The sequence below is a fragment of the Epinephelus lanceolatus genome, chromosome 12, assembly GCF_041903045.1.
Source record: "Epinephelus lanceolatus isolate andai-2023 chromosome 12, ASM4190304v1, whole genome shotgun sequence".
Classification (NCBI taxonomy): Eukaryota; Metazoa; Chordata; class Actinopteri; order Perciformes; family Serranidae; genus Epinephelus; species Epinephelus lanceolatus.
Genome location: NC_135745.1, coordinates 29,694,824 through 29,722,561, shown reverse-complemented (window position 1 = coordinate 29,722,561; position 27,738 = coordinate 29,694,824). Strand labels below are relative to the sequence as shown.

At 40.8% G+C, this 27,738-nt stretch overlaps 1 protein-coding gene across 1 annotated transcript in view; it reads left to right on the top strand.

The window, feature by feature from the left end:
• The window catches only part of clstn2a (calsyntenin 2a), a 238,536-nt gene that overhangs the window by 184,074 nt on the left and 26,724 nt on the right, over positions 1-27,738 (top strand). Inside the window, exons 9-10 of the mRNA XM_033650856.2 lie at positions 826-947; positions 24,167-24,329. Coding sequence (XP_033506747.1) covers positions 826-947; positions 24,167-24,329 — 285 coding nt within the window. The remainder of the gene's footprint in view (positions 1-825; positions 948-24,166; positions 24,330-27,738) is intronic.

Sequence of the window (27,738 nt, the reverse complement as noted above, 5' to 3'; positions counted from 1 at the left end):
ATGAAAACGTATTAGTGTGGATGTAGCCTTAGATTCATCCCCCTACTGTGAGTAAAATGCTTCTTTACTATTTCACACAAAAACAAAACACAAATATTGTGACAGATTTTGGCAAAAATGACAATAAATGTTAATATTGACTTATCTCTCAGCCTGAAGTGAAATGGTAAAACAACAAATGTAAACACCTTTTTCCCCACATCTTAGAAGTGTATGAAAGCTCTCCGTTAACTTTATTATTACAAACTGAATAATCTTGACATTTCACAATATTGCTTAGATGCTGTTTTGAACTGCAGTTTTACAGGCAGGAAATGACAAACATCTGTTGCCATTTTATAACACTAAAACCAAAAAAGATGAGCAATGGCTCATTATTGTGGAGAATCTGTTGCACACCTCATCCCACCTCAGACTGAGTCAGTGTACTATAAAAGCAGAACAAGTGGGACTCACCTTTCATTGCCATCTCATACAGACACCAGTCGATACTCCACCAAATAGACATACCAGCAGCCTGCACTCTGTGACCATACTCACTGGACCCTTTCTGCCTTGCTGACAGCTGTGTTTTGTATGTGGAGAACCAATTTGAGGTAACTGGAAAGAGTTCAGTCTTTGACACAGCTGGGCTGTGTGACATTTTTTGGATGGTTACAGAAAGAAATCAATAGGAAAAGCTAAAGGAGCAGGTGCATCGATTTAATGTCCTCAAAGTGGAGGGCTTGTTGATTTATGCACTTCATCATGTTGAGATATGTTGAACTGTGTGCATGCATTTATGTCAGTATGTGACCACGCATGTTGGTGATCTTCCCGTTGCAGAAATGAACCGCCACCATTACTCTCTGTACGTCCACAACTGCCGCCTGGTATTCCTGCTCAGGAGAGATTTCACTCAGGTCGACACTTTCAGGCCTGCCGAGTTCCACTGGAAACTGGAGCAGGTGAGGAGTGTGTGTGTGTGTGTGTGTGTGTGTGTGTGTGTGTGTGTGTGTGTGTGTGTGCGTGTGTGTGTGCGTGTGTGTGTGTGTGTGTCTATGTGTGTGCTTGTCTGTGTCCTATTTGAGTGCAAGCATAGATTCAGGGTGATTTTCTACAGCAGGTGAAGGGCTATCATTATTTGTGTAGTGAAAGGAGAGGCTCTCCATTCTAATTACTGCAGGCCCTCCATCACTTTCTTCTGCTCACTGCAGGAGATAAGAGAGTAGAAGACACTGTTTTCATACGCATGCACACACACACACACACACACACGCACACACACATAGACCCAAAGTGGAAAGTCTGTTTAGTTATGGGTAATAGCTCACCCAGCAGCAGATCTCTATTATCTGTCACGCAGTTCTGGAGAGTTGTTGAACTAATTTGCAGTGAAGTTACTGTTTCAGTCCCACAGAAAGCCTTTGAAAGGGAGAAATTGCACCATATGAAGTTGCTTCAGCCAGGAAGATGCATATAATAATACTTATTTTTCTCTCTGTATATTGCACAGTGCTTTTCCTACTGTAATTATCCCGCGGATCTACACAATGGTTAATCACCCCCTGAAATTCACAAAACATTATGCACAGCAAGCAGGTGTTTTTCAGAACACAAGGATACGAATTTTAAGGTTTAGTCCTCAAAGTGACATCCGTTTTTTTACCCCATGCTTAAAAGTCCAGTGTGTACGTTTGAGCGGGATATATTGGCAGAAATGAATTATAATAAGTTATTTTCTTTAGTGTATAAGCACCTAAAAAAATAAGTTGTGTTTTTGTGACCTCAGAATGAGCTGTTCCTACATATGGAGCTGGTCCTCATCCACAGAGTCCGCCATGTTGCAGTGCCATGTGTCTACACTTGCTCTGAACAGACAAATCAAACACTGGCTCTAGACAGGAACATTTGTGTTTTTGCGTTGGCCACCGTAGTTAGCAGTCCCTCTGTGTCGAGACAGACAGCATTAAAAAAACACTGATTTTTTAACGTGACACTTCTTTATTCAGTGTTTTTATCAGATTGACTCATCAGGTCCGTTTGTTTTGGAGAGGAGGACATCTGTGGATAATTTTGCTCCTGCTAAATACCTTCTTACCTGGAGTTCACATGTAGAATACGGGAGAAGTCTCAGCTGGTTGCAATCTGCAATCCTCAACATTAGATGCCACTAAAACTTACACACTGTTCCTTTAAAGACATTACGATGCAGCGTGAGAACAGTGACTGTGGAGCTGAAAAATCTTGCTCAAGGACACCACAGTGAGGTGGACGCTTGAATGAGAATCATCCGGCTGAAGGGCGTCCAGTCACTCTAGCTCACCAGGCTGGTCACTGAGCAGAGAAAATCCTACTGTAAAAAGAAAAGAAAGTCCCCGGAGTCAAAATTATTTTCATGATAAGGCAATAAACTCTTGCTCAGGAATCTCCCCTTCCCACAGACTCTCCTCAGCTCCATAATAATGGATGGTTGATGTAAATCTAATCTAATTGTTTACCCTTGGGATACAGCATATGTCCACCTCATACTAAAATTATTAAAAAATGCTTCGTAATTACAGCAGGCTCGTAGGAGTTTTGCTCACTAAGCAGATTATAAGAGATTTGTTTTTTTCCTGTATGTGTGCTTGTGACTGTGTGACCATGCATCAGCATATGCGTCTACTTTAATGACTACTTTTAATATAGATTTGTCCAATTATATCATATTTTTTATCTTTGATGGAAAAATGACACACAAGGCTGAGGTCTTTTATGTGGTGCAGTCATTCATTGTGTGCATGCACACATCCCAGTGCGTTTCCCTGGCACTATCTCTGCTGGTGCTGGTGTGTACCTTCCAACCAGGTGGTTGTTTGTTCTAGGTCAAAGGTAGATTGAAAAGTGTTTTTCTCAGTCCAGTGTTCTTTCCTCCCGAGGCCCACGGAGGTGGATGTGACAAAAAGAAGGGCAGCCAAGCAGCAGACTGCTGAGTTTTCTTAGCAAACAAGCAAACAACCTCAAGACTCAGTTCTATTTCAGTCCTGCTTCCTCTCATTCGCTCTCTGTTTCTTATTATCTTTCACTTATTCTCTTTCTCCTCCTCTCCAAAACACACACATACAGTACATGACAGGAATCCCATTTGCTCCTTAAGTTGGATCTTGTGAAGGACCATAAAGGAAGCATGCAGTGCAGTCAGAGAATACGTGATGACTTACTCATCAGTACAAATCACTTGTGCAGAGACTCTCATTAAATATAAATGAAAACTGGTCTGAAATACTGGAGGTTAATGAGGTATATGACATCATAGCAGCACAATTTGGCAGACTGAAAGAAGAAACTACTGATAACTGAACTGTGATATACACTGAAGTTTGATGTATTGACCATTGGTCAATATGCATTTTTATGGTCGTGACTTCCTGCATATTTGGACATATCAAGCAGTTTACTGCAACAGGTACAGTGGTTTTACATGCAGGTGGAAAGAGCAGAACTTAAGTGAAACTGGTTGAAACATACAACTATCGACTAAAGGCTACTGCCTTCATAGTCTCTCATAGCCAGACCTATCTTGTGCAGTGCGAGTGCTGGAGGAAGGTCTGGCTGAACACATCATAATTGACCTATGGCTAAGCCACGCCCCCTCCACTCACTCGGACAAACTATCAACATTCAGTGACCAGCGCTATGGCAGGTGTCACAGTACAAGGCATTTCGCAGGAGGCAATTGATGATTTTTGGGGACATAACGATCAGATGTCATTGATAAGTAACCAAAAGGGCCTAAACTACGTATTGGAGGGATATATTAATCATTTTATTGTTGAGAAGGTCGATGAAAAGCTTAAATTACAAGCCAAAATTTACAGGTCACAGTGCTTGTGAACCGCATCTCGTTGCCGTCGCCATCAAAGACAACAAGTTAAAGTGCCACTGAAGTTAAGGTTTTTGGCTCAGAATATGGGAAAAGGATAACAGCCTTTTTACCATCTTTGCTAAGAGTATCTCTCCATTAGTTTGGTGCTACAATAGTTACATTGAATCATTCAGCATAATGTTTGCCAACCTTTGTTATCTCTGCGATTACAGATAAATTAATGAAGCTAAGCTCCAGGGCCTGTATTCACAAAGATTCTCAGAGTCCTCTCAGAGAGCTCCTAACTTAGCCTAAAAATTCCTAGCAAGGAATCTTAGTTTAAGAGTGATTCAGGAAGTTTCTGAGGGCAACCCTGAGCAAGGAGGGGACAGAAACTTTTATCTTAGTGAGGAGGTGTGGTTGACCCTGTTGCTAGGTATGACGCAGTCTTCTTAAAGCTGTGATTGGTTGTTACAAAAAAAAAGGCGCTCCTAGTAATGAATGGACAGTGAAATCAACCGATCATAGAATTTCGACTGTATTAAGAAATGTGTAATCGTGAAAATAATTTTATGTCATGATGATGAAACTCAGCAAAATTAAATTAATTGTTACACAGTTTCAAAATGTTTGAACGTACCTCATTCACATGCCGATTATTATAGCCTATTGATTTGCTTATTGTTATGTTTACTTGCCATGCTGGTAATTTTACTATTTAATCTATTTGATATTAACGGTGGAGGCAGACTCAGCTGTCAGCAATTACTGTGATTGCTGGCCTCCTTGTAAAAGCGGTTTGATTTGGCAGAATGACCAAAACAACGAACGAAATGGAGAAAAAAAGAACAAGAAAGCCGAACTGGACAGAAGAGCAGCACCTGCTGTTGGCACAGCTCGTCGAGAACAAAGGAGTTTTAAGAGGGAAATTCGGTCCCGGGATCACGGCACAAGGGAAGAGGTAGACTTGGGAGTGCATTGCCCGACGAATCAATGCATCGTTCCCTCTCCTTTTACGCACAAGCGATGAGTGTGAGAAGCGCTGGTATGTGCTGCAATCCAAAGCGGGCGTTATTGCATTACTATGCTGGGTGGGAAAAGTAAGCTCATCCCTGATGAGGTCAACCACAAACATTATTCCTGCTTGATCAAGCTGGTAGCGTCTTATTAAATCACTGTCGTTCAATAGGCCTATACGGAGAATATCTCTCCTTCCTCTCTGTCTTTCCGCCATCTTCTCTGTTTAAGACACTCTTAGGCTTCTTAAAAGTCCTCCTCCCTCCTCTTAACAGTTTTTCACCTTAGGAGCTCTCTTAAGGCCTAAGATGCTTTGTGAATAACTTTTATCTTACCAAGGGAAAATTCTAAGAAAAATCTTAGAATTCAAGTAATTCTAAGATTTTTCTTAAAATGACGTCACTAAGAGCTACTTTTAGTCTTAGGATTCTTTGTGAATACGGGCCCAGAAGTTAACGTTAGCTTAACTAGAGCCCTTTGGACAACAGCTAACAATGATGTACGATCACCAAAGTACAAAAACTAGAACAAAATAGGCTAATAAACTCCCAGCAAACAAGGTGACATGATGAACAACGCAGCTAGGAGCTAATGTTAGGCTAACTTTAGCTAACATTATCTAGAGATGTTAAAGATAACTTTCCAGCAAAGTGACAATATGTTGCCTCAAACACGATGTTGACTTACCTTAGAACAGATGTAGACATTATTGTTAATCTTATTCACGTTGAGCTGATGTTGTGGTCTAACGTTACCACACAACTTTATCCAAAGGAGACACTTTTCTCCTTTGACATGTGGTTTAAAGTGTGAAAAATACACCCCGTCGCCCAGCCTCTCAGGATACCTTGTGTTGGAGTTACATGTACCCCATTCACACTGTTTGACCATTTTTAAATTTCAAATCTCCGAAAAAGCTCATAAAACTGAACAAAACTGACTTTCTGTAATGCATTTCAATGAACATCCAGGCAGAGAATGTCCGAGTGTATGGGAATCACTGTTGCCAACTCCTCGGTAAGAAAAGTAGCTATTGGCTGTCCTAAAAGTTGCTAGAAGACGCTAAATGACATTATTCTGTCCTCACAATTGCGTTCTGACCAAGGCAAGACAGATAGCGAACAAAACCCCAATAAGCCGTGTTCTTGAGAAAGATGTGGCTTTACTGGTGGTCGTTTTTGTAAAACTGAAAAATACAATACAAAGCATTTATCAATGTACAGTACACAAAATATATATATGCAGATATGAAATAATAACGACAATGTACGTAAATAGTTCCATGTATGAAATGCTCATCAACTGAATGTAATGAAATGAAATAAACTACTTCTTAAATGACTATTTTTTTAACTCCTTCTTTTCACAGGTAACATGGCAGGTAAGTAGCATAAATTGTACAGCTTTTTAGCTTAGCATAGACCTGCATAGGAATAAGCTGAAAAGTGCAGCAAATGACCAGCATGCGTAGCCTACATTCATCTGACAGCTAAATAACATTCTTCTTTTTAGAACAATCCTCATGAAAACACTCTAGCAGTATTTCAGATCTTTACTTACAGACATATAAACCCCAAGGCTCAGTCGAAAGGAGAAAACTGTTTCTGCATCAACACGGTAGCTTGCTCTTTGTTCAACTGAAAACAACATGGAGGATAAAACAAAACATAAGAAAAAGCACTACCTAAAGTGTCCACTAGGGGTCAGTAAAGGACGAGTAACTAAACAGGGGCCAGAACAGACGTCATCACCTAATTTGCATAATTGTCCATATGCATGTAATTGTAATGGCTGCTGTAGGAGAGAGGAATAACATCGTGGGAGACACAAAAACTGAGTAAAAAAACACCCTGAATATGTTTAGAACTACAAATGAATCTTCTTTCAGTGATTTATATTAGACAAAGAAAATTTTACATTTATATCCCGCCCTGACTGTAAACCATGTCGGGATCAGCCAGTGGCGGTTCCGCGCATGCGCGATTCACTTGCAGTCTGGACGTGGAGGGGTTAACATCTCCTGCTCTGACTGCTGCTGGGAGGGAGGACTGGGCCGCTTTTGAGCGCTTTGGGGCGAGAGAGGAGTCCACGGCAGCATCCGCTGCTCGTTGAGAAGAATAAGAATGATATGTGCTGAGTCTCCAGAAGTCTTCAATAACATCAGAAAAAGTCGCTAGATTTGTTGCTAGTCGCTTTTTTGAAAAAGAGTCGCTAGAGGGGTCTGAAAAGTCGCTAAATATAGCGACAAAGTCGCTAAGTTGGCAACACTGATGGGAATGGCTATGCGCACTGTGATTGGCTCATCGCGTTTGAGGGCGGGACTCAGCCATAGGTCAATTCTGCACTCAGGGAAAAAATAACATGGGTTGTTTGTATTTCTTCAAATCAATCACAATCACCTTGGGCCACACTAAGGCCAGGATGCAGTGATGGTGCCATTGCAAAATAGTGTCAGTAGGGAAGTGGCATTAAAATGGCAAAACCTGTTTAGATGTTTTAGTGTATAGGTTGTTAGATCGGAGGTTATTGTTGTTATTAAGTGTGGGGATAAGTCAGGCTATGCGAGACTAGTTTCACGCAGCAATGGGGATTTACACACAGGGAGTATGTTACCATCTGTACAGTCTACATCCTGTGAGCTAAACAACTGCCTTCAAGAGACAAATGTTGTCTACCTCTTATTTCAGTGGTTTTTGGCCTCTGCTCAGTGCAAAATGGTGAGTCTGGGAAGAGACCACCTCTTTTTGAAACTGAAAAACTGAAATCAAAATCTGATGCGTGCCGTGGAGAAGCACATGGAATTTATGTTAAAAAAACAAACATGCATTGTCCTTGAAAACAGCTGCAGCCCTATGCTAATACAATATTTTTATTTATTTATTTATTTATTTATTTATTTATTTATTTTTTGAAGGTGCCAGAAGGTTTAGTGGACTATAAAACTAAATTGCAATGCAAGCACATGCATTTTTTATCATTTTAAATTGATGACTGCCAACTAAAACCAACAATATGGTTATGTTTTCTCAGTTGTTCTTAAAACCATGATCAGCTTTCAACAAAAACTATTGAATAGTATTGAAAGTTTAAAACATGTATAGCTGCAAACATGTATTAAACAGCAGACATGAAATATTAATCAAATACTTGTCAGTAAAGCTTTTTAGTCTTCAGACATTTTGACATGTCATAGCAGGAAAAACACACAGGTAATAGCATTATTAAGGCTGTATCCCATTCGGATGATCCAGCTCCAGTTCCTGGTTTCACTGTAGCTCAGTTAAAGGAACAGAGCCACTATGAATGTTGTTAGTTGTACCTGTGATTTTCCTGCTATGACAAGTCGAATGCTGTGTAACATCCAACGGTAACTTATCCATGGTTTACAGAGACGTACAATGCCAGCAGTTTTTTTTTATGGCAACTGGACTGAGTTTTTGGTCTCTCTTGTTAGAGAGATCTTGAACTCAATAAAACTTCCTGAATAAATAAAAGTTAAGCAGCAAACTAAATCATGAAGCCAGGAAAATGAAAGTGAGTTTAGTATCTGGCCTCAGTGACCTATTTTCCACACATTTCTTTACATTATACATTGTGTTACTTAGTTTTTGAAATACATGTCTCTTTCTCCCTTGTTCAGTATCTCTAGAAAATAACAAGACTAAACAGCAGGTAATTTAATACTTTGAGTTTCTGCAGTGCTTTGTGGTTGATAATGAGAACAAGCTCAGAGAGTCGTGGAGACTGTTGAAAAGGAGGCAAGAAGGAGAAGAGGTGACTGTGGGGTGTCACAGCTGCTTCTTACTGTCCTTGTTCCTCCAGCACTTAGAAAGGACACTCAATGGCTTCCGCAGCAACTCCATTTAGCTCTATTGATTTTGCAATTCTCACCCCGAGTGGGGAGGGGCAGAGAGGGATGAAAGGAAGCTGGCAAAGAGAGGGTGAAAGAAAGAGGCTTCCATTTTCCCTGTCGATCGAACACACTGAAGGAATGTCACATCTGACGGAAACCTTCACACACACACACACACACACACACACACACACACACACAAGCACTTAGTGATTTGTGAGTGTGTATGTCAGCATGACCACGCTCACAAACACACACACACAGGCCTGTTTTCCTTCCTCTTTTTCAGCCTTCATAATGGAGTCGAGGATGGATCTCTTCCCTCCAAGCACATCTTTCACTTTCCTTGAATCAGTTCAAAAGATGTTCACCCACAATCAAAGGCCTAAACCCATTTCTTATTTTTACCCCTACCCCTCATTTCCGAGTGTCCCTCTGCCACTTGGAACAGAGTCACAAAGGGTACTGGTTGAAAACTTCCCCTGTGAAATGGGAAAACCCTTCAAGACCTAGATACATCATCATTATTCATACTGTCACAATGGTATTTTCTATTTTTTAGATGGAGATAGAAAAGCATGGATGCTAACAATTCGTTCAGAACTTATGTTTCACACAATGAGTCATCTAATGAAAAAGAACACTGCTTCATGACTAATCCACTAACAGTGCTTTGCAGGCTAACGTTAGCGGCTGTGCTCCTACCCTGCCAGTCTGCACTGACATTAGAAGAGTGGCAACAAGTGCAGCAACTTCGCTCCTGGACTTAAGTCAAATCTGGGCGTCATATGCCATCAAACGTGGGGAATTCAACATGGAAATATGTCTGAATAAGGGACTGTCGTGCACAAATCAGCAATAACCATGGAATGATAGCTAGCTAGATAGTTAGCTTCAGAGACGTCATCATACTAGAGATTATTTTGTCATGCTTGTTATTAAGAAAAGGAGCATTGAAACAACATTAAACCAATGATAAAACAATGGTTTTCATAATTTTTACAGCTTTATTAACAAAGAAAATACACTTATGGGTTTCTTTTGTTGGTTGTGCAGCCATCTTTCTAGAGCTCTCTCATAACACTCAGTTAGTAGGGCCATGTAGCCAGAGCTGCCCCTGACTAAGAATATTCCTAGTTGACCAATAGTCGTCATTTAGGGCCATTAGTCGACTAGCCACCTGCATGTTTACAATATCAATTTAATTATTAAATTATACAAATTACGGCGGGGCAACACAATGGTTTGAGTTGAAGATGTGAGAAAGAATAGTATCAGTAACATTGTTAACACTGTGCTACATTACAGAGAAATACAAAACCGTACTAATGAACCTTCATTAATATAGGCCTATATTTTATCTACAAGTGCACGTCACACACTGAGCGAGCTGCCTGTTAATGACGCTGTGGGCTAACGGGCGTGTAGCTACTTCCATGTTTCATATGATACGTCATGTTTGTAGTCGACCAATGAAGATGAGTTTACATATCACCTTGGGTTCGTCCTTCACCTTCTCAAAATGATCCCACACTTTGGATTTCCTGCCTGACAACGAGCCTGTGGAATAACCACAGGTACCAGCCCTGGAAATTAGGGGCCGTACACATGCTGCGTCTTTAACCGTGTAGAAAACGTGAGGTCAGGCGCTGGGCGCTACTCTTGTGCCTTTTCTGTGCCAGCTTTCAAGAGCGCCCTGGCAGGTTGTGTCTGAGGTTACTAAGCAACCTTAACAAGTATCATATAACCTATTTACATGAAACCTGATTGCAAAGCTGATCCTCTTGCAGGCGCTGTTTGTAAGTGTGTATAGGCTTATCGTCTGTGGGACAAGTGTAAAGCTCTGGGTAGCTCTGCACTAACATGATCAACTTTTCTATATTTATCAGACTGAATATTTACGGAAGAAGGGAAAGATATCTGTCGGCTGTGATTGGTTGTAACATGTCTCCTGTCTGACTGTTGAGCGTGGCCTCTTCCTGTGTCTGTCCTTTCAAATTGAGTTCCCACATGGTGCAGTCATATAGGTCTTGATTTATTTTGATAAGGCACAGCACCTGATAGAGCTTCACGGTTTTTTTTTTTTAAATTTGTTTGTTTGTTTTTTCCGACTACGCGACCAATGAAATTCTGCTAATGACCGTTCTGGTTGACTGACATTTGGTCGACTGTTAGGGGGCAGCCCTACATGTATCCCTAACACTTTACCACTCTATCCCAACAAGAGTTGGGACACCCTACCCTTATAGGTGAATGTGCAAAATGGATGTGTAAGGGCTAAGTGGTATCCAAATCAAGATTCATTCTTTATATCGTCCTGTAAGCCAAAAACGGTAAGGATGGGTAATGCATGCAAACAAAGTCACACAAACAGAAGTTAAGTGGAAAAAGTGAATAAAGAAAAAGCCATTATTCACTGTCTGGGCCTTTTTATGCTATACCTACAGTTCAAGTTTGAACAGTCTTCTAAGTTTGCCCTGCATAGTAAGATAAAGAACAAGAGTAAGTGTGGGATGTGGCATTGATTTAAACCCTTACAAATGAGGTGTTATTTACTCACAGCAGGGTCCTTATAGATAGAGTAGTAAAAAATCTATGTTAACAGAAGAGGAGGGTTGAGACAAACATAGTATTTTTCTCACATTTCTCAGCTCAGAGATTTTTTTTTTTTTTAAAAAAAAAGATTAGTCAGGGCCAGAGATTTATTTGTGTTGGCAGCTGTTTCGCAGTAATTCCCGATAACTGTACTATTGACAGAATGGATCACATGTTGTGAATCACAGATAAACTTCCCAATTTCGCCAATTACACTGCAGGAAACAGCTGCAGAACCCTGTTATTTATCATTTATGTCAGAGCTGGATTGGAGGGACTGAATGTTGGAGTAGTACAAAATCACCCTCATTGCTTGTCTGTACAGCATCTACAATTATCTGCCTTATCTGCCTGCTATTACCATGCTTGTTGTGCCATGGCTTGTTCTCTGTCTTGTGTTGATTAGAAGCCTCCCTTTGTTTCTGAGGAGATTAATTGGATGGTGTTGGTGGCGTTGTGTGTGTGTGTGCGTGTGTCTGTGTCTGTGTCTGTGTCTGTGTGTGAGTGTGTCGCTTCTCTGCCTGTTTGTTGTAGATACCAGGAAGAGATTGAAGTGCCTATTCAGAGGGTGATTTAGTTTCACCTCAAGCACGAGAGACTAACTGATAAATGTTTCAGTTCAGTTAAATTTATTTGTAATTGATCAGTGCTTATAATGTTTAGAATGCAGTTATCAGTTTATTGGAGCACATTAGAGCTTGATTTTAAAGGTCAGAGCAAAAAGCATCAGTAATGAGAGTGCAAGAGGGACATGTTTGTTTACCACACTAGTCTACGTACATAGTGAGCAGGTCCTCATCCACTGAGATCGCCATGTTGCATCACCATATTTCTAGAGTAGCCCAGAACAGACAAACCTGTCGCGACTGACTGAACAACATCTATGTTTTTACCGCTTTAAATCACTGGGTCTGTTTGTATTTGAGAGCAAGAGACCATCCATTCCATCCATCCTTTTTCATTGCGAATCCGGGGCCGGGTCATGAGGGCAGCAGGCCAAGCAAAGCACCCCAGACGTCCCTCTCCCCAGCAGCACGTTCCATCTCCTCCTGGGGGACCTCAAGGTGTTCCCAGGCCAGGTGAGATACGTAATCTGTCCAGCGTGTTCTGGATCCTGCCAGTGGGACATGCCCAAAACACCTCCAGCTGGGGGCGCCCAGGAGGCATCCTGATCAGATGCCTCCTGGGCATCTGATCCACCTCAACTGACCCCTTTTGACATGAAGGAGCAGCGGCTCTACTCCGAGCTCCCTCCCGATGTCCGAGCTCCTTACCCTATCTCTAAGGCTGAGCCCAGCCACCCCACAGAGGAAACTCATTTCAGCTGCTTGTATCTGTGATTTCATTTCATCAGTCACTACCCAGAGCTCATGACCATAGGTGAGGGATGGGACGTAGATGGACCAGTAAAAACCCGCCCTGGGGGGGGCGTGCCATAGGGGGGTGTCACCCAGGGCGCCATTTAGGCTAGAACCGCCACTGACTAAATCGAAAGCTTTGCCTTCTGGCTCAGCTCCCTCTTCACCACAACAGTCCGGCACAGCGCCCACATCACTGCAGTAGGTAATTTGGCTCTCAGTAAAAACCTCCTGATTATCTGAATCTGAAGTTGTCAGTGAAAAAGATAAGCACACATCAAGTTATCAAAGAAAAATGTGCACACGCATTAGCAGGTGATCTGCGATGAGCAAAATGGGGTCGGAAAACACTGACTGGAAACTGCTTTATTCAGTGTTTTTACCGGTTTAAATCAGCCAGCCTGTATGCTTTGGAGAGGAAGAGACCTCTAAAGATAATTCAGCTCCAGGTAAAAACCTCCTGAACAATGAACACATGGGAGAAGTTTCAGATGGTTGCAGTCCTCACCTCTAGATGCCACTAAATCATACACACTGCTCCTTTCAGTGATCTGTTAATTGTCAGAGGGCATTTTCAAAACATCTTTCTAAAATGACACACTTGTTGTTGTGTGGAATCCTCCCACAAATCCATAATTTCTTTCATCATGTGTTCTCTGGCAGTGCTATCATAATTTTCTGGGTTGGTACCGTTTGCTTTAAATCACTCTAATTTTGCAAGCCACTCTTACAAGAACTCAATATGCAGCGTACTTTAGTATAAAAGAGCACAAACTGGCGATGATGGAACGCACATTTGTTCACTTTTCTGTGAGAGCAAAACAGAAAAAGACAAAGAGCAACAGAGAAAATATTGAGCATCGCCTCCAGCTTATACATCTTCAGTGTGTGTTTATTTTTTTCTCGGCTTCTATTTTTCAAATGACCTCATTTGAGAGCTCAGCTGTACTTTGTCCGCTTTAGGCGCTTCCTGTCTTACCCTTATGTAGAGCTACCGCATCTCACTAGATGTATATGTTTTCGCAGTGTGTGTGGTGAGATGAGTGTGTGTAATAGGCAGGGGGCTTAATGCCACTATCTGCTACTTATAGACCACTCAGCCGACATGCTGAGTGACATAAGCATCCCGTCAGCATACTAATGTATTGACAGCTTGTTTCTTACATCTCTTTATTTCCCATTTTCTCTCCCTCCATCTTGACCTCTCTCTCTACATCTGTCTCACTGCTTGTCTATTCTCCTCCATCTCTAACTTCCATCTTTACTTTAGGCACAAGAGGCTTTTGGTACAACTTAAATAATTCACTGGTATTATATCACCGCATTAAGTTGTTACTGTTGAGAATTCGTTTTCAATTCAACAGACAACGAGATTACAAAAAAATCCTGCTGCAAAACACACATTCAAAGCAGACCTTTGACTTGAAGTGGCAGTCATGTTATTTAATCTCATGCCTCACATCTCTCTTTGTTTAGCTTTTTCAGTCGTCGCTGACTTCAGTAAGCTCTTGCAGATAGCTTCTTTTTATCAACATATTCTGTACTGAACCATAACTTGACCTTTATGCAATTTTTATATATATATATTTCTTTTCAAATATTACAAAACTTCAGCTTTATTTCTTACAGTTGAGAGTTATATGGCCTGCGTGACAGCCGCATCTTACGTTAGGTTTAGGTCTGCCAAACAGGAATAAGCTGCTTTTGTATGACAAGATGTGTTTTATGTACATACTGTTCAGCATGTTAGCAAAGCTCTTTTCCTTTCTTTCTTTCTTTCACTGTTCTTTTTTTTTCTCTCTTTCTTTCACTATCCTTGTCTTTCCCTACCAGCACACTGACACATAATAAGCTTGCATCAATAATGCAGTGCCACAACAGTGGCAGAGGACAGGCGAGGAATGTGAATAGGAACAAAGGAGATGAAAAAAGAAAGAGAAGAGAGGTGCAAGTTAGGAAGGAGTGATGAGGTGGAGGTGGGGAAAGTAGGAGAAGGATAAACTGAAGAAAGTAGCTCAGATAAAGGGTATGGAATGGGAAAGATGAGGAGAGGAGGAAAGGAGGGTTGTGGTGCCTCAAGGCAAAGCTTGAGATTTCCTAAAATAATCTTGCGGATGCTAAATTCACAAAAGGTAAGCAATCAATATGTTTGGGGAGGACAACAGCAAAAATGTAAAAAAAGGTAAATTCATACACCAATCAATACAAATCATTATACCAGTTGTTATAAATGATATAATGTCTAATCAAAGATCAGTGGTTTAAACGGGCATGCAGATATACATATATATACACATATATACAGTTTCTATCCATATAAAGATATATACAGTTTCTGTCCATATAAAGATCTGTACAGTTTCTATCCATATAAAGAAGTCTCCTCCCGTCCCAAACCTCTCCAGTGCATCAAAATAAACTTGACCCTATTTAAGGGCTTCTCAGCAGCCAGCAGAATGTCCTCATTATTCTGTTTATGTCAGCAGATTTAAAATGCCCCATTGCTATCTGCAAATGGGGGGTTGTGTTTGGTTTTCTCACTGCACAATAAGCCAGCCCAGTATATTACCTGAATCCTATAACCTATGTTCCGCATAAAGAAAGATTTGGGTCTCTGCTCTCCTTGTTAGTAGTTGGTCTAACGCAGGGTGGGCAGCACCTAATTGTTTTGCCAGAGATCCTTTGGGTGACAGCCTAAATTCAGCCTTCAGACTGTATAGTATTTTCTAGGTCCAATTGGCTCTTGAGATCTTTCTCTCATGCCGATGTATAAGGTGTAATAGCCTCTCGTAAATACGCTGTGGCAGATTTCCGAAAGATAGACGGGCTTATCTCTGGTGTTTTATTCTCAGCAATAAAACGCTGCTATTGCACAGTAATATACTCGACAAAGGGAATCCGGCTCTGCAAGCTGAATCTTTAACGGGATCGGAGGTGGTTACAGTAATAGAGGGATGATCAGAGAGTGTCTGGGTACCAATTGTACAATCCTTGATCTTGTCCAACACACTTCTAAAACAAGGAAGTAGTCTATCCAAGAGAATAAACCCAGAGCAGGAGATTGCATAGTCTTCTATCTGAGGGATAGAAGATCTTCCACACTTGTGTTTTCTTAGATAAAAAGAAGTAAGTTGCTGTCACTTGGAATTGTGGGATATTTTGCACTTGTCATAGCAGGAAAAGCTCAAGTGGAGCAAATTTCATTAACAGTAGCTCACTTCCAGTAAGCCATGCCAGTGAGCCAGCATGCACAATACTAGGAACCTGAAAAGAGCTCACCAAAATTGGATTGCTGTCGTTAATAATGTCATAAATTACACCAGTGCTTTTCCTTGTATGACATGCCAAAATGTCCGCTGTTGGAAAAAAAATGTCTCTTTGAAAAATCCCACAAACTGACATATGTGTTTCCACTTACTCCTGCTGATTAGACTTCTGCTTTTATCGATGATGTGTGAATTACATGTTGTCACCCAACACTGTGTACTAAAAAGAATTTTTTGACACGTCAAAGTAGTAAAAAGCACAGGTGTAAATCTGTCTGTCAGTCTGTACATGCTTACAGAGTCCTGAGAAGAGGTCTAATGAAGATACTGTAAGTAATTGAAAGCGCCTATGTGACCATGTCATGCGTGTCAAAATTCTTTGAGTCAGAAAGCTGGGTTTCTTGACCCTATGCTATTTGACATTATGCCTTTTTAAAAGGATGCACTGCCAATTTTGAACCAGCTTTATATTATAACAGTGTGGGAAATAGGTGTAAATATCCTCCCTCCATCTTACTAGTCCCCAGATCTCCCCTCCCATTTGCCAGTGAAAATCTGTCAGATGATGTGTTTCGTGTCATCCGGCAGATTTTCACTGGCTTTTGGGCTGTTGCTTGAAATTCAGAGAGTACTTCTGTATTTTCATATGCCCGCCACCACGCACACAAAGAGTATAGAAGTGGATTGAGAGAGAAAGCTGCCCTCCCCTCTCTCCTTGGAACTCAGAGCAAACTCAGATTAAATGGTAAAACCAGGCAGCGTTGATTAAGTATAAGACAAGATTCTATTACTGTATTGCCTTTTCTTACCTAAAATGGTTTCAGAAGAGTATTTTAGTGCACTGTTTGGCTGTAATACAAGACTGTGTGAACAAGACTTGGGCGCCATACTGTTTCCTGTATTGTGAAAACAGGCTGAAAAAAAGATCAGATAGTGCTGATAAAATATGAACCAAGATTTGTTGCTTCATTGCCCTTTTCTCGCCTAAAATGTTTTTATAAACATGTTTAGCTTACTGTTAACTTTAATACGGGATTGTTTGTCATCAAACAGGCACCATATTGTTCTTAAGGACAAGCCAGTCAAAACCAACTCGCATTACGTCACCCACCAGGGAAGTGTTTATTGGTCTGGGGTGGTACAGTGCACTCTGGTAGTTGTGTCTTTCTACTGCATAGACAGCCTGTTTTTTTTTTGTTGTTGTTTTTTTATGAAAGAACCATATTTCCAGGAATTAAATACTTCTTTAAGCCAGAACAGAATTTTCTGATGTTTGATGACATGGTTATTATGTCCTCTACATTAGAAAAGTCATTGCGGGTAAAATAGAGCTTTGATTCCCTGCCCTAACCCAATTAGGCCTAACCTGCCAGGTTTGGGCAGGGCCAGACTCTAATTTCTTAATAATCCCCTGGACTTGAATTGGGGCGAGATCGCTCCGATTTCCTGGTGTTTTTGTTGTTGTTGTCTTTAAATGCAGACCTTATAGTCTGTGTAATGTCATGAATAATGTATGGGCTGTGTTGCCATCAACCCATCCCAACTCCTGCCTCTCATTAAAGAGGAGAAATGTGATACAACCTCTATTTAATGTATAAAGCTTGTGGGTTGTGCTAAACATTCAGTAGGAGATGTCGCATGCCTGAGATCGTGTCACCGATGTCATTTACCACATTATTTCCATATGAATTTAATCTTGGACAGAAACTATGCTAGTTCATGTAGGGTTAAGCCTGATTTTTTTGGGCGCAGTCATAGCTTGACACGTGTTCTGTGGAAGTACAGTAACAGTATGTATGAATTCCTAGATGCATCACATATAAAAGTGTGTTCCTTTTGCTATTAAAATGACTGATCACCTTCTTCATGTCCAATATTCTCATGTTTCTCAGCATCTTCTCTTTTCACTGTTGTTCAATTGAAGCTTTTAATCCTTCCCTAAGTTCAATGATCCTGCACGTCCCCAACACCACCCTCCAGGAGAGCATGTTATGTTTGTAGTTAGCTGAACTTCTGCTCCATCAGTGTGCAGATCTTCACTGTGCTGTAGCATTCTGAGCGATAAAAAAGAAGGAGGATAAGAAGTTTTAATAGGAAGAAATGTTGTTCACATTTTCCACAACAAACTTGGTTAAAAAAGCTTTTTAACAAATGTGGTTTTATCCATCAAAACAGTAGAAAGTAGTAACTTTTGAAGTGTGAGGGCAAAAATGATCACTATCTTCTCCCTGTGAGTGCATCATGTGACCTACATGGAAAATACTTTTCAAAATATTCTGTTTTAGGTGCTGGAAAACAGCAGTATAATTCTAAAGGAAGTCCAAAATGGAGCAGAGAAAAGTATTTTAAAATGCATCCACATGGCCTCAGTGTCTCTCTGCCTCTGCGGCTGCTTGCCTCTCTCTGTTTTGGGACCCCTCTGGTGATTGCGTTCATCCTAAGCAGGCCTGCAACTTGCTCGGGGACCAGCTCATTACAGTGTTTCAGCATTCATTGTCTTATTACACTGTTGAGGTGGAGAAATACTTTCAAGCTCCCACTGACTAATGTGCCTTCAGACAGGCAATGAGAATACAAACATGCCTCAGCAGCAGCAGAGAGAGTACTGCTGATGGTATCTGCTAATGAGGTGTGTACATGTGTGTGCATTTCTAAGTGTAAAGTATGATTGCTCAAGTTTAGACAGTCAGCAACATAAACAAATTGAGTTCTGGATTGGATTCAGGCTGTTTCTTAATTACAGTAGCCACATACTGTATGTGCACATGAATGATTGCTCTGCAAACCACGCAGTGAAGCTGATGTGTAACAACATGACAACAATGTTTTATTATTTACACGTGGCATCAGGTAGTAAATGAAAACACACACAACATTTTTACTTATTGTCTGTGCTTTGATATTCATGTAATAATGTCTGACTAGTGTACTAAAAGCTCCCAGTATGGATTTTCATATATAGACGTTGTTTGTTCATGCCCTCTATTTCTGCCATTCAGTTCAGCGCTCCTCTATCAGTTATTACAGTCAAGACACAGACAGAGGGAGAATGGTAGAGCACAAGATAAGAGATTAAGGGTGAAACAATCAGTGTCACTGTGTGAGAGAAATAATGTAACTCTGTTTGTTGCTGTCATATTTCCATACAAGAGCAACATGAAAATGTTTCTTGTTTTGTAGAAGTGGAGCTTTCGTGTTTATTTGTTTCCCATGCTAGCTGCATTGCCCTGTGTGGTTGGTCCACCTCTTTGGTTTGGACTGAAATATCTCTACAACTATTGGATTGATTGCCTTAAAATTTAGTGGAGACATTCATGGTCTACACGATGATGATCCCTTAATTTTTGGTCGACACTAAAATGGCTCAAGTCATATTTTATGCACTCCTTCATGTCCACTTCGGGATGATGTGGACAGGACTTTTAAGACTTTTATGATCTTTAATGATCTACTGACTTTTCATCTAGCTCCATCATCAGGTCTAAATTGTAATGACATTCTCATCAGCCTCAGCTGTGCTTAGTGCTAAGATACAGCAAGCGAGCAAACTCTGCCGGACCGAGCGTGAAAAGATGAAGATATACTACAGTCTACAACAGTCTAATTTAGGGATCCTAAAGTCCAAGCAATGGCATGCTGTTGCTCTGAAAATAGGTTGAGCATTTTTTTTCAAACACATAACATTCATTGTCTATGTAAGCAGCCGTGTAATGCATCCATAGACATGGTGTCTGCTTCACTTGTGCATGAAGCTGAATCTCTGCTACTTCATACAAATTAAGGGCATTCAATGCGACTCGACACCTCTGATAACTCCCAAAAACCTTTTAAACAAACAGTTGTCGATCTAAAATTAATAAAGATTCAGCAACTGCATGGCTTCCCTCTTAAATCAAATGTTTTAAGAAACACATTTCAGTGAATGTTTTTGTAATATAAAGATAGATATCAGAATAAGCCACCATGTTGGTCCAGTTCAAATCTGGGAGCAGACAGCTGGCACACCCATCAAACATCCAATGCTTGAAGCAAGGCGACCCCTCACATTTAAAAATGCCCCTGTGGACATGTACCATTAGCCTGTTTGCTGACACATAGAGCAGGTTAGGACATCTTCATTGGGAATAACTGAAAAAATCAGATGTTCCCTCTTTCATTCATTTACATTGCGTCCAGTTAAAAACATGATCCCTGCTAAACATCTGCATATTGCTCTCGTCACTGTGAGCATGAAGCTCTCCATTAACTACAGCCTCACTGAGCTGGGTGTAAATGTTTTGTTTCACACACGACAATATGAATTTTTATCAGATGTCTTGTAGCTCTGGCAGCATTACTGTAGCCTACACGAAAAACATCAAGCTCAACAAAGGGAGCTGCAACTAATGTCAAAGTCCAGCAAGTTCAGAAAGATCAAGATGCCTCTTGTAAGTCTACTTTTTCAGTGTCTGTCTTTTTCAGCGACCTCCGCAGGCAGTCAGCCGGCCAGCAGCTAAATGAAAGTGGCAATTCATTCTGCCTGTCTAGTCCAGTACACATACAAACCTTGAACGCGAGCTGATGAAACTAAAACACACTGTCATTGTTAATAACACATGCTTAGAATCATCAGATATCTCAATCTGAGTACAGTGCAGGAATCTGAAAAACAGAGCAAGTTATGCTTTTCCACTTTGACATAGTTTTTATGTATTCTGATTTTAATTTTCAAACTGTTCATCCTCATGTTGGACCAAGACTGTAGCAAAAGATTGCGATTTCACAATTAATTGGGATCACACCAAGATGTCGTTTTACTGAACACCAAAGCGTTGTAGTTGGAGCCAGATAAAACTGGGCCTTGATTTGTGAAGTTTAGATCTACTTTTGGCCAAAGAAGGAAGAAAGAGAAAAGCATATAACTAGGCATATTTATCCCAGTGTTTGCTGAGAGATGTGATACTGTGTGGTGGGAGGGGTGTCTGGAATATCCTGAGGGAATTTCTGTCCCTTCACACTCCTAAAGGCTGAGACTCTGCTTTCTAAATTGAACATCCCTGGGGATTCCTGGTTTCTCAAGCACAGGTCTCAACCCCATTAGTTCATATCACAGCTAGAATAAACTACCAGCGTGTATGTTTGTGTGTGTGGCTGTGGAGCTTTAGAGAGAAATCTTAACAAAATGGAAATCTATCTATGTTGTATCTGTTCCTGCTGTTTCTCCCTGTGCATCTCAAATTAGCAGATATTCTCCTCCTCAGTGCAAATAGATTGATGTTTGCTGTTAATTCAACCGAATCCTTCACAGCAGACTGATTACAGGAAAATGCATGTAATGGCCATAAGTGGAGAAGCAATAATGTGAGGAATCCTTTAAGACTTCACCAAGTTGCTAAGAACTTTTAAAACATTTTAAAAGGAAGAATGCTCACAGTTTAAATTGAGATTATGTGTGATTCAGATAACAGGCACTCTGGCACTCATGTGCTGTTGCTTTGAGGGCCGCGTGAAGTGTCATTCATCCTTTGCACTGTTAAAACAGGTGAAAGCAACATTTAGAAGAACAAAGACTTTAGCAATCCCTGAAGGGAAATTCAATTTTTTCACTCAGTTGTCATATACACACAGGCCAAAAATACACACACATGCATAAACAGGACCTATACATGCATAAGGGGAGGGATGTCAGGTCGAGGGGGCTGCCCGTGGTTGGGCACCCCGAGCAGTTGGGGGCGCCTTGTTTGTGCCTGGGCGGCACGCTGGCGCCTGTTCAGTTGCCAGTCCATGCCCCATATTTGGTCTGGATGGGGAGTTGAGTCATTTATTTGTTGTACCTGCTAAGGCTGTTTGTGGTGTCAGTGGACTGGAGCCAAAAAAAAGTACACACTGGGCCGGTCACCAGTCAGTCTCGAAGAAAACACCACATTCATGTCATACTAAAGTAATTATAATTACCAGTTTACTATTTGTAGCTATTTACCGACTTGTCAGTGGCAATCATGTCCCTAACTCTAACCCATAATTACAACTGAAAAGCCTTGATATATTTGATTAGGCTCTTAATAGTACAGACGTGCTCGAAAAGGGGAACATCCATCCATCCATCTGTTCTCTGTAAGTGTTTATCCTTTTTAGCTGACATTGGAGTAGAGACAGGGTACACCAGGAGAGGATGGCCCAAGCCGGCCAGCAGGTTTGATCCCGCAACCCTCTTGCTGCACTTTAATTTATAGATAAAGTGCTATAATGTCAATATGTGGTATTTTTAACTCTTACACAACCATCTGTGGATTACCAAAGACATGGATATTAACATTTGTATTCAACTTGATGTAGAGAATGTCAAGACATATCAAGATATATCAGTCATTTCCAGCTGTGTTTGTAGCGACAAAAGCAGGTATTTTTTAACAATAGTCCGGGACATTTCCAGCTGTGTTTGTAGCAACAAAAGCAGGTATTTTTTAACAATAGTCCGGGACATTTCCAGCTGTGTTTGTAGAGACAAAAGCTGGTATTTCTTAATGACAATCTGGTACATTTCAAGCTGTGTTTGTAGCAACAAAAGCAGGTATTTTTTAACAAGAGTCCAAGACATTTTCAGCTGTGTTTGTAGCGACAAAAGCAGGTATTTTTTAACAAGAGTCCAAGACATTTCCAGCTGTGTTTGTAGCGACAAAAGCAGGTATTTTTTAACAAAAGTCTGGGACATGTTCTAGCTGTATTTGTAGCGACAAAAGCAGTGATTTTTTAACAAGAGTCTGGGACATGTTCTAGCTGTATTTGTAGCGACAAAAGCAGGTATTTTTTAACAAGAGTCTGGGACATTTTCAGCTGTGTTTGTAGTGACAAAAGCAGGTCTTTTCTAGTGAGAACCCAGAACATTTCCAACTGTTTGTAGCGGGTGTTGTAGTGGGTATTTTAAGCCAAAACATGATGTATTCCCAACCCTAACCAAGCTGTTTAAGTGACTAAACCTAAGCTAATGTTCAGTAAGGATCACTCATACATTTAACCATTTATTGCAACAAATGTACATACAGTTAAGCTTGGCGCTGATGGCTCCACTCTTAAGATGCTCCCTGGATTAGAAAAGCAACATGATTAACCAAAACAGAGAGCACAGTGCAGGAACCCCCCCTCCTCCCCCGGGTGTACAAGAATGGGCCCAAAGCAAGACATAAAATACCTTTTTAACCTGAACCATGTTAGGACTCTGAATTAAGAAGGTGGAGGCTGGGGTGGAGGAAGCAAACCTTTGCCAGCAGCAGCTTTGGACCGCCTTGTTGTGAGAATGGGTTGTGATTGGTGTGTGACTGATTAGAAGCAATGATCCAGTCAGCTGATTACAGGAAGGGTTTATGACTTCCGTGTCCTGCATGAACTAAGGCAAAGCTTCATTTTAGTCAGGAACACTCTCGTCATAGTTTATAGAGTTAAGCTTGGGGCTGATGGCTCCACTCTTGAGATGCACTGTCACAACATGAAACTGGAAATGTTCAACATATCTGCCTCATATGAAACGCACAAATGTAACATATCCGTGGTTTGCAGAAACATACAACGCCAACATCCACTGTAGCAATTACGTTTGTCATAGACGTATATATCGTTCACATCTTTACCCTCTATCCTATATGAAGTGAACACAGAGTTATCGTTAGTTGTAGCCCTAAAGTCATAAAAGCAAAGTGGCAGATATGTTTTAACACATTCGTAGGGGGAAGTGTGTGTGTGTTTGTGGTGGGTAGGGAGGCAGGCAGAAAAAAAGCGAGAACAGGATGTGTCCTTACAAGTTTTCAAAAGAATGTTTGTGATGGCTAATAAAACTTGTGTGGCAGTGCAGCAGCCGTGTTTGTCACTCATCGCGTGTCTTTAATGAACAGCTCATTAGACAGAAACCTCATTAGCTATCTGACGACAGGGAGCAAGTGATTCTGAGAAGTGGAGAGGAAGCTGTTGCTTCTCTTTCATTGAAGGTAGGAAGGCGGGGAACGTTCAAGGATGTGCCTTAGGTTTCAGCTCCAGGCTCGGAGTAAACATCATCTTCATAACAGCCTCCCTATAAACATAATCCTCCACGGAAAAATGCTCCTAACCTAAATAAGACCACAGAAAAAGAGATGTAGTTGCCAGAGTAATATATTTTTAAAGCTGCCCTATTTTTGTTCATGTGCAAACCAGGAATGTTTTCTTATTTAAATGCATGAAGTGGACATGTAGCAGAAAGTACTGCAGCTTAATAACACCGTAACCTCTCTCTCCTTTACAGATCTGTGACAAGGAATGGCACTATTATGTGATCAACGTAGAATTTCCTGCAGTGACACTGTTTGTGGATGGTGTCACCTATGAACCCTACCTGGTGACGGATGACTGGCCCATCCACAGTGCCAAGATTGATACGCAGCTGACTGTGGGTGCCTGCTGGCAAGGTCAGTGTGTGTTTGTGTCTATCTAAAAATACACAGTAGCTCTAAAGCCATGCAGAAATTTGTTCACTGCATTAAAGAAGCTGAAATCAGGCAGGAATGGGACACAACTGTTATTAAATTGTGTCGTTTGGGTTGTTTACAGCTACACTATACACTCTGACAGTTGCTTTATATGCCGCAGCCTTTTCAGCTTGAGGTTGTGGTGTTTATTTCCTCCACATAAAATGAAGAAAACAGTTATTTATGGGCCCATTTTTACAAAATGGGAGCCACACCAGCGACAGCACAGGAAAAACATCATCTTTATTGTTTCATTTAAAAGAACTGTCGGTTGTTCTGTTAAGTAATTGGTTTATGGCTGCATATTGATAGTTACAGCTGCTTTAGTATTGTAAATGCTTGTTATGAAACCAGATAAACAAAGGGATAAAAGAGAAATAAAACACATTAAATGAGGGAATGAAGGAACATTTTTTAATTTAGGGATTAATTTGCTCCCTTTATCTGTTTTTAAGTGCATTGTTTTGTTTTTTATTTTTTATTTTGGAAGTTTTGTTTAAATATAAAATTGTACTTTTGTACCGCATTTTACAAAATAACCTAAATTTGTACCACTCCAAAATTAGAAGGAAAAAAAGAGGGAGAGAGAGAAAAGCACTGTATTTAGACATATCCAAGTATTTTGATCAGTAACTCATACTTATTGGCACAGAAAGAAAACTGAGAACAGATGAGGCATTTAATGCCTAAAGTGTAATGAAATATAATGTTTGTTTGTTTTTTCTTAAAGGGACAGTTCACCACAAAATCAAAATACATATCTTTCCTCTTACCTGTAGTGCTGTTTATCAGTCTAGATTGTTTATGAGTTGCAGAGTGTTGGAGATATCGGCTGTAGAGATGTCTGCCTTCTCTCCAATATAATGGAACTAGATGGCACTCAGCTTGTGGTGCTCACGGCGCTAAACAAAAAAAAAAAACATTAAAAAACTAAAATGCAGTGTCTCTTTTCAGTAATCGTGACCTGGTTACTCAAGATAATCCACAGACCTTGTTGTGAGCAGTTTCATGTAGGAACTATTTTATTTCTACCAAACTACACCCACTAGCTATATCATCGCGCAAAAGGAATCGTGCATCTACTCATGGACGAGAGGCTTACGAGATGTAAACATTAATGGCGTCCTCCTCGGCTGAACTGTAACATAAGCGGGGCGGCTGTGGATTAGAGGGAGAGCAGGTTATTCACCAATTGTAAGTTCAGTGGATCGACCCCCAACTCCTCCAGCCTGCATGTCGAAGCATCCTTGAACAAGACACCCCAGAATTGCACCTGATGGTTGTTCCATCGGTGTGTGAGTATGTCAAAAGCTGAGTAGCAGGTGGCACCCCGTATCGCAGCCTCAGCCAACAGTCTATGAATGTGTGTCTGAATGGGTAAACGTGATTAGTGGTGTAATAAAGCACTTTGAGTGGTCGGATGACTAGAAAGGCGCTATACAAGTGCAGGTCCAAGTTAGTTCAGTGGTGCTAGGTGAGCTCGCAGTAGATGCACGAATGCTTCTGCACGGTGATACAGTTGGCAGGTGTAAAGAAAATAGTTCCTACATGAAACTGCTCACAACAAATTCTGTGCATCATCTTGAGTAACCAGCTCATGATTTCTGGTAAGAGACATTGCTGTTGGCTACACTTTTAGCACCAAAAGCCAAGTGCCATCTAGCTCCTTTATATTTGAAACAAGGCAGACATCTCTACGGCTATTTCTCCAACACTCAGCAACTCACACCAAAACAATTTAGACTGATAAATAGCACTACAGGTAAGAGGAAAAATATGTGTTTTGGATTTTGGGGTGAGCTTTCCCTTTAATATGCAAAGGGTAACACCCTGGCCACGGGTGGTAGCATATGGCAAACAGAGAAACAGCATCAACAAAGAGACACATCAGCCAAAAGATGTTGAAAATTACATTTGAAGCACAAACGGAGAGAGAGGGGAAGCAGGAGACTTTGTGTTAAGATAAATAAAAAGATTAAGATTTATGCCCCAGGGCTACGAGTATTTCTTCTTTGAAATGGAGAGGCACGAGCGTAGTGGGTATCAAACAGGAAATTCTGCGTGTCAGTTCCAGCGGCAGGGAAAGAAAGCGAGCAGTGATCACATTGGAATGAATAAGAGCTGCCCTGCTGTCATGTTTATGACTTGAATAATTATACAAAAGGGCTTTACAGGAGGGCAGAATGAGACAGTAGTGATCCGCTCCGCAGCGTGCCTAAATCACGCTCATAACCCTCACCAGCCTCATCCAAAGCTTCAGTCCTGATGGCATTTTGGTTGCCGTTTAAATTTCCTTTCAGCCTGTGCTTGATTGCAATTTTCTTTTTGTCGTCATCATTTTCTTCCTTGCTTCATACAGGCCTCTCTTTCTGCCTCTTTCCATGAATCTCTGATTGTGAGAGAAAGCCCTGAAGGAAGGATTAGCTAGAGTGAATGGAGGACAACTTTGCCAGCTATTACATCCCAATGAAGCCGCTTTAAGCTTCACTAAGCCGCAACTGATAACTTTGCAGGCCATTAGCGAGCAAGATTGCCTTTCAGAGTCTCTCATTTCTCCATCCCCTTTTCCCCACAATCAACAACATAATGATGAGACATGTGGGATGAAAGGCATTCAGACTGTATTTTCACTGCCCTGAAAGCAAAAAAAGAAGACGCGTGTCGCCTTACAAGGTTAATAAGCAAATGGTTTGGTTGTTGTTGGAGGTTTTTTCTAAGCAGTTTCATGTCGAAACAAGCTGTTTGGATGGGAAAAATGTGTTTGCCATCTCATTTCATGTGCAACTGGAAAGTGAGTGTGAAATTTCAGAGCAACCCTCGCAGTACAGCATACTTAACTAATGAAGCACAGAGTAGGCATCAAGAGCAGGGGTTAGTTTTATGCTGATAATGAAAGGCATCAGTCAACATATATCATCAGTAAGTTTTAAATCATTTGCAGCTAAAGTAAAAGCACACTGGCTACTATTTCAGCATACTGTTAGCACACAGTAAAATGAGAAGAGAACAGTCACATTTTATATCCAAATGCATTTCTAAAAGAACAACCAGTATTTGTTTTCAGATTGACAATAATCCACCAGACCTTTTCCATTTTGACTCGTCAAAGCAGGAGCAGCACAGGTGTAATATTAATTAGTATAGCTCTATTTCATTAAGCTAGCACGTACAATACAAGACCCAAGGAGCTGGAACACCGAAATGAACTGCAGCAATTATTAATGTTGTTGGGTACACCTGTGTGTGTGACAATTCACAGCCTTTCAGGAGCCTTGAAAACCTCAAGCAAACCAGATTTACTGACTTATAATACACAAATCCAGTAAAATATAATCACACATTGCTCTGG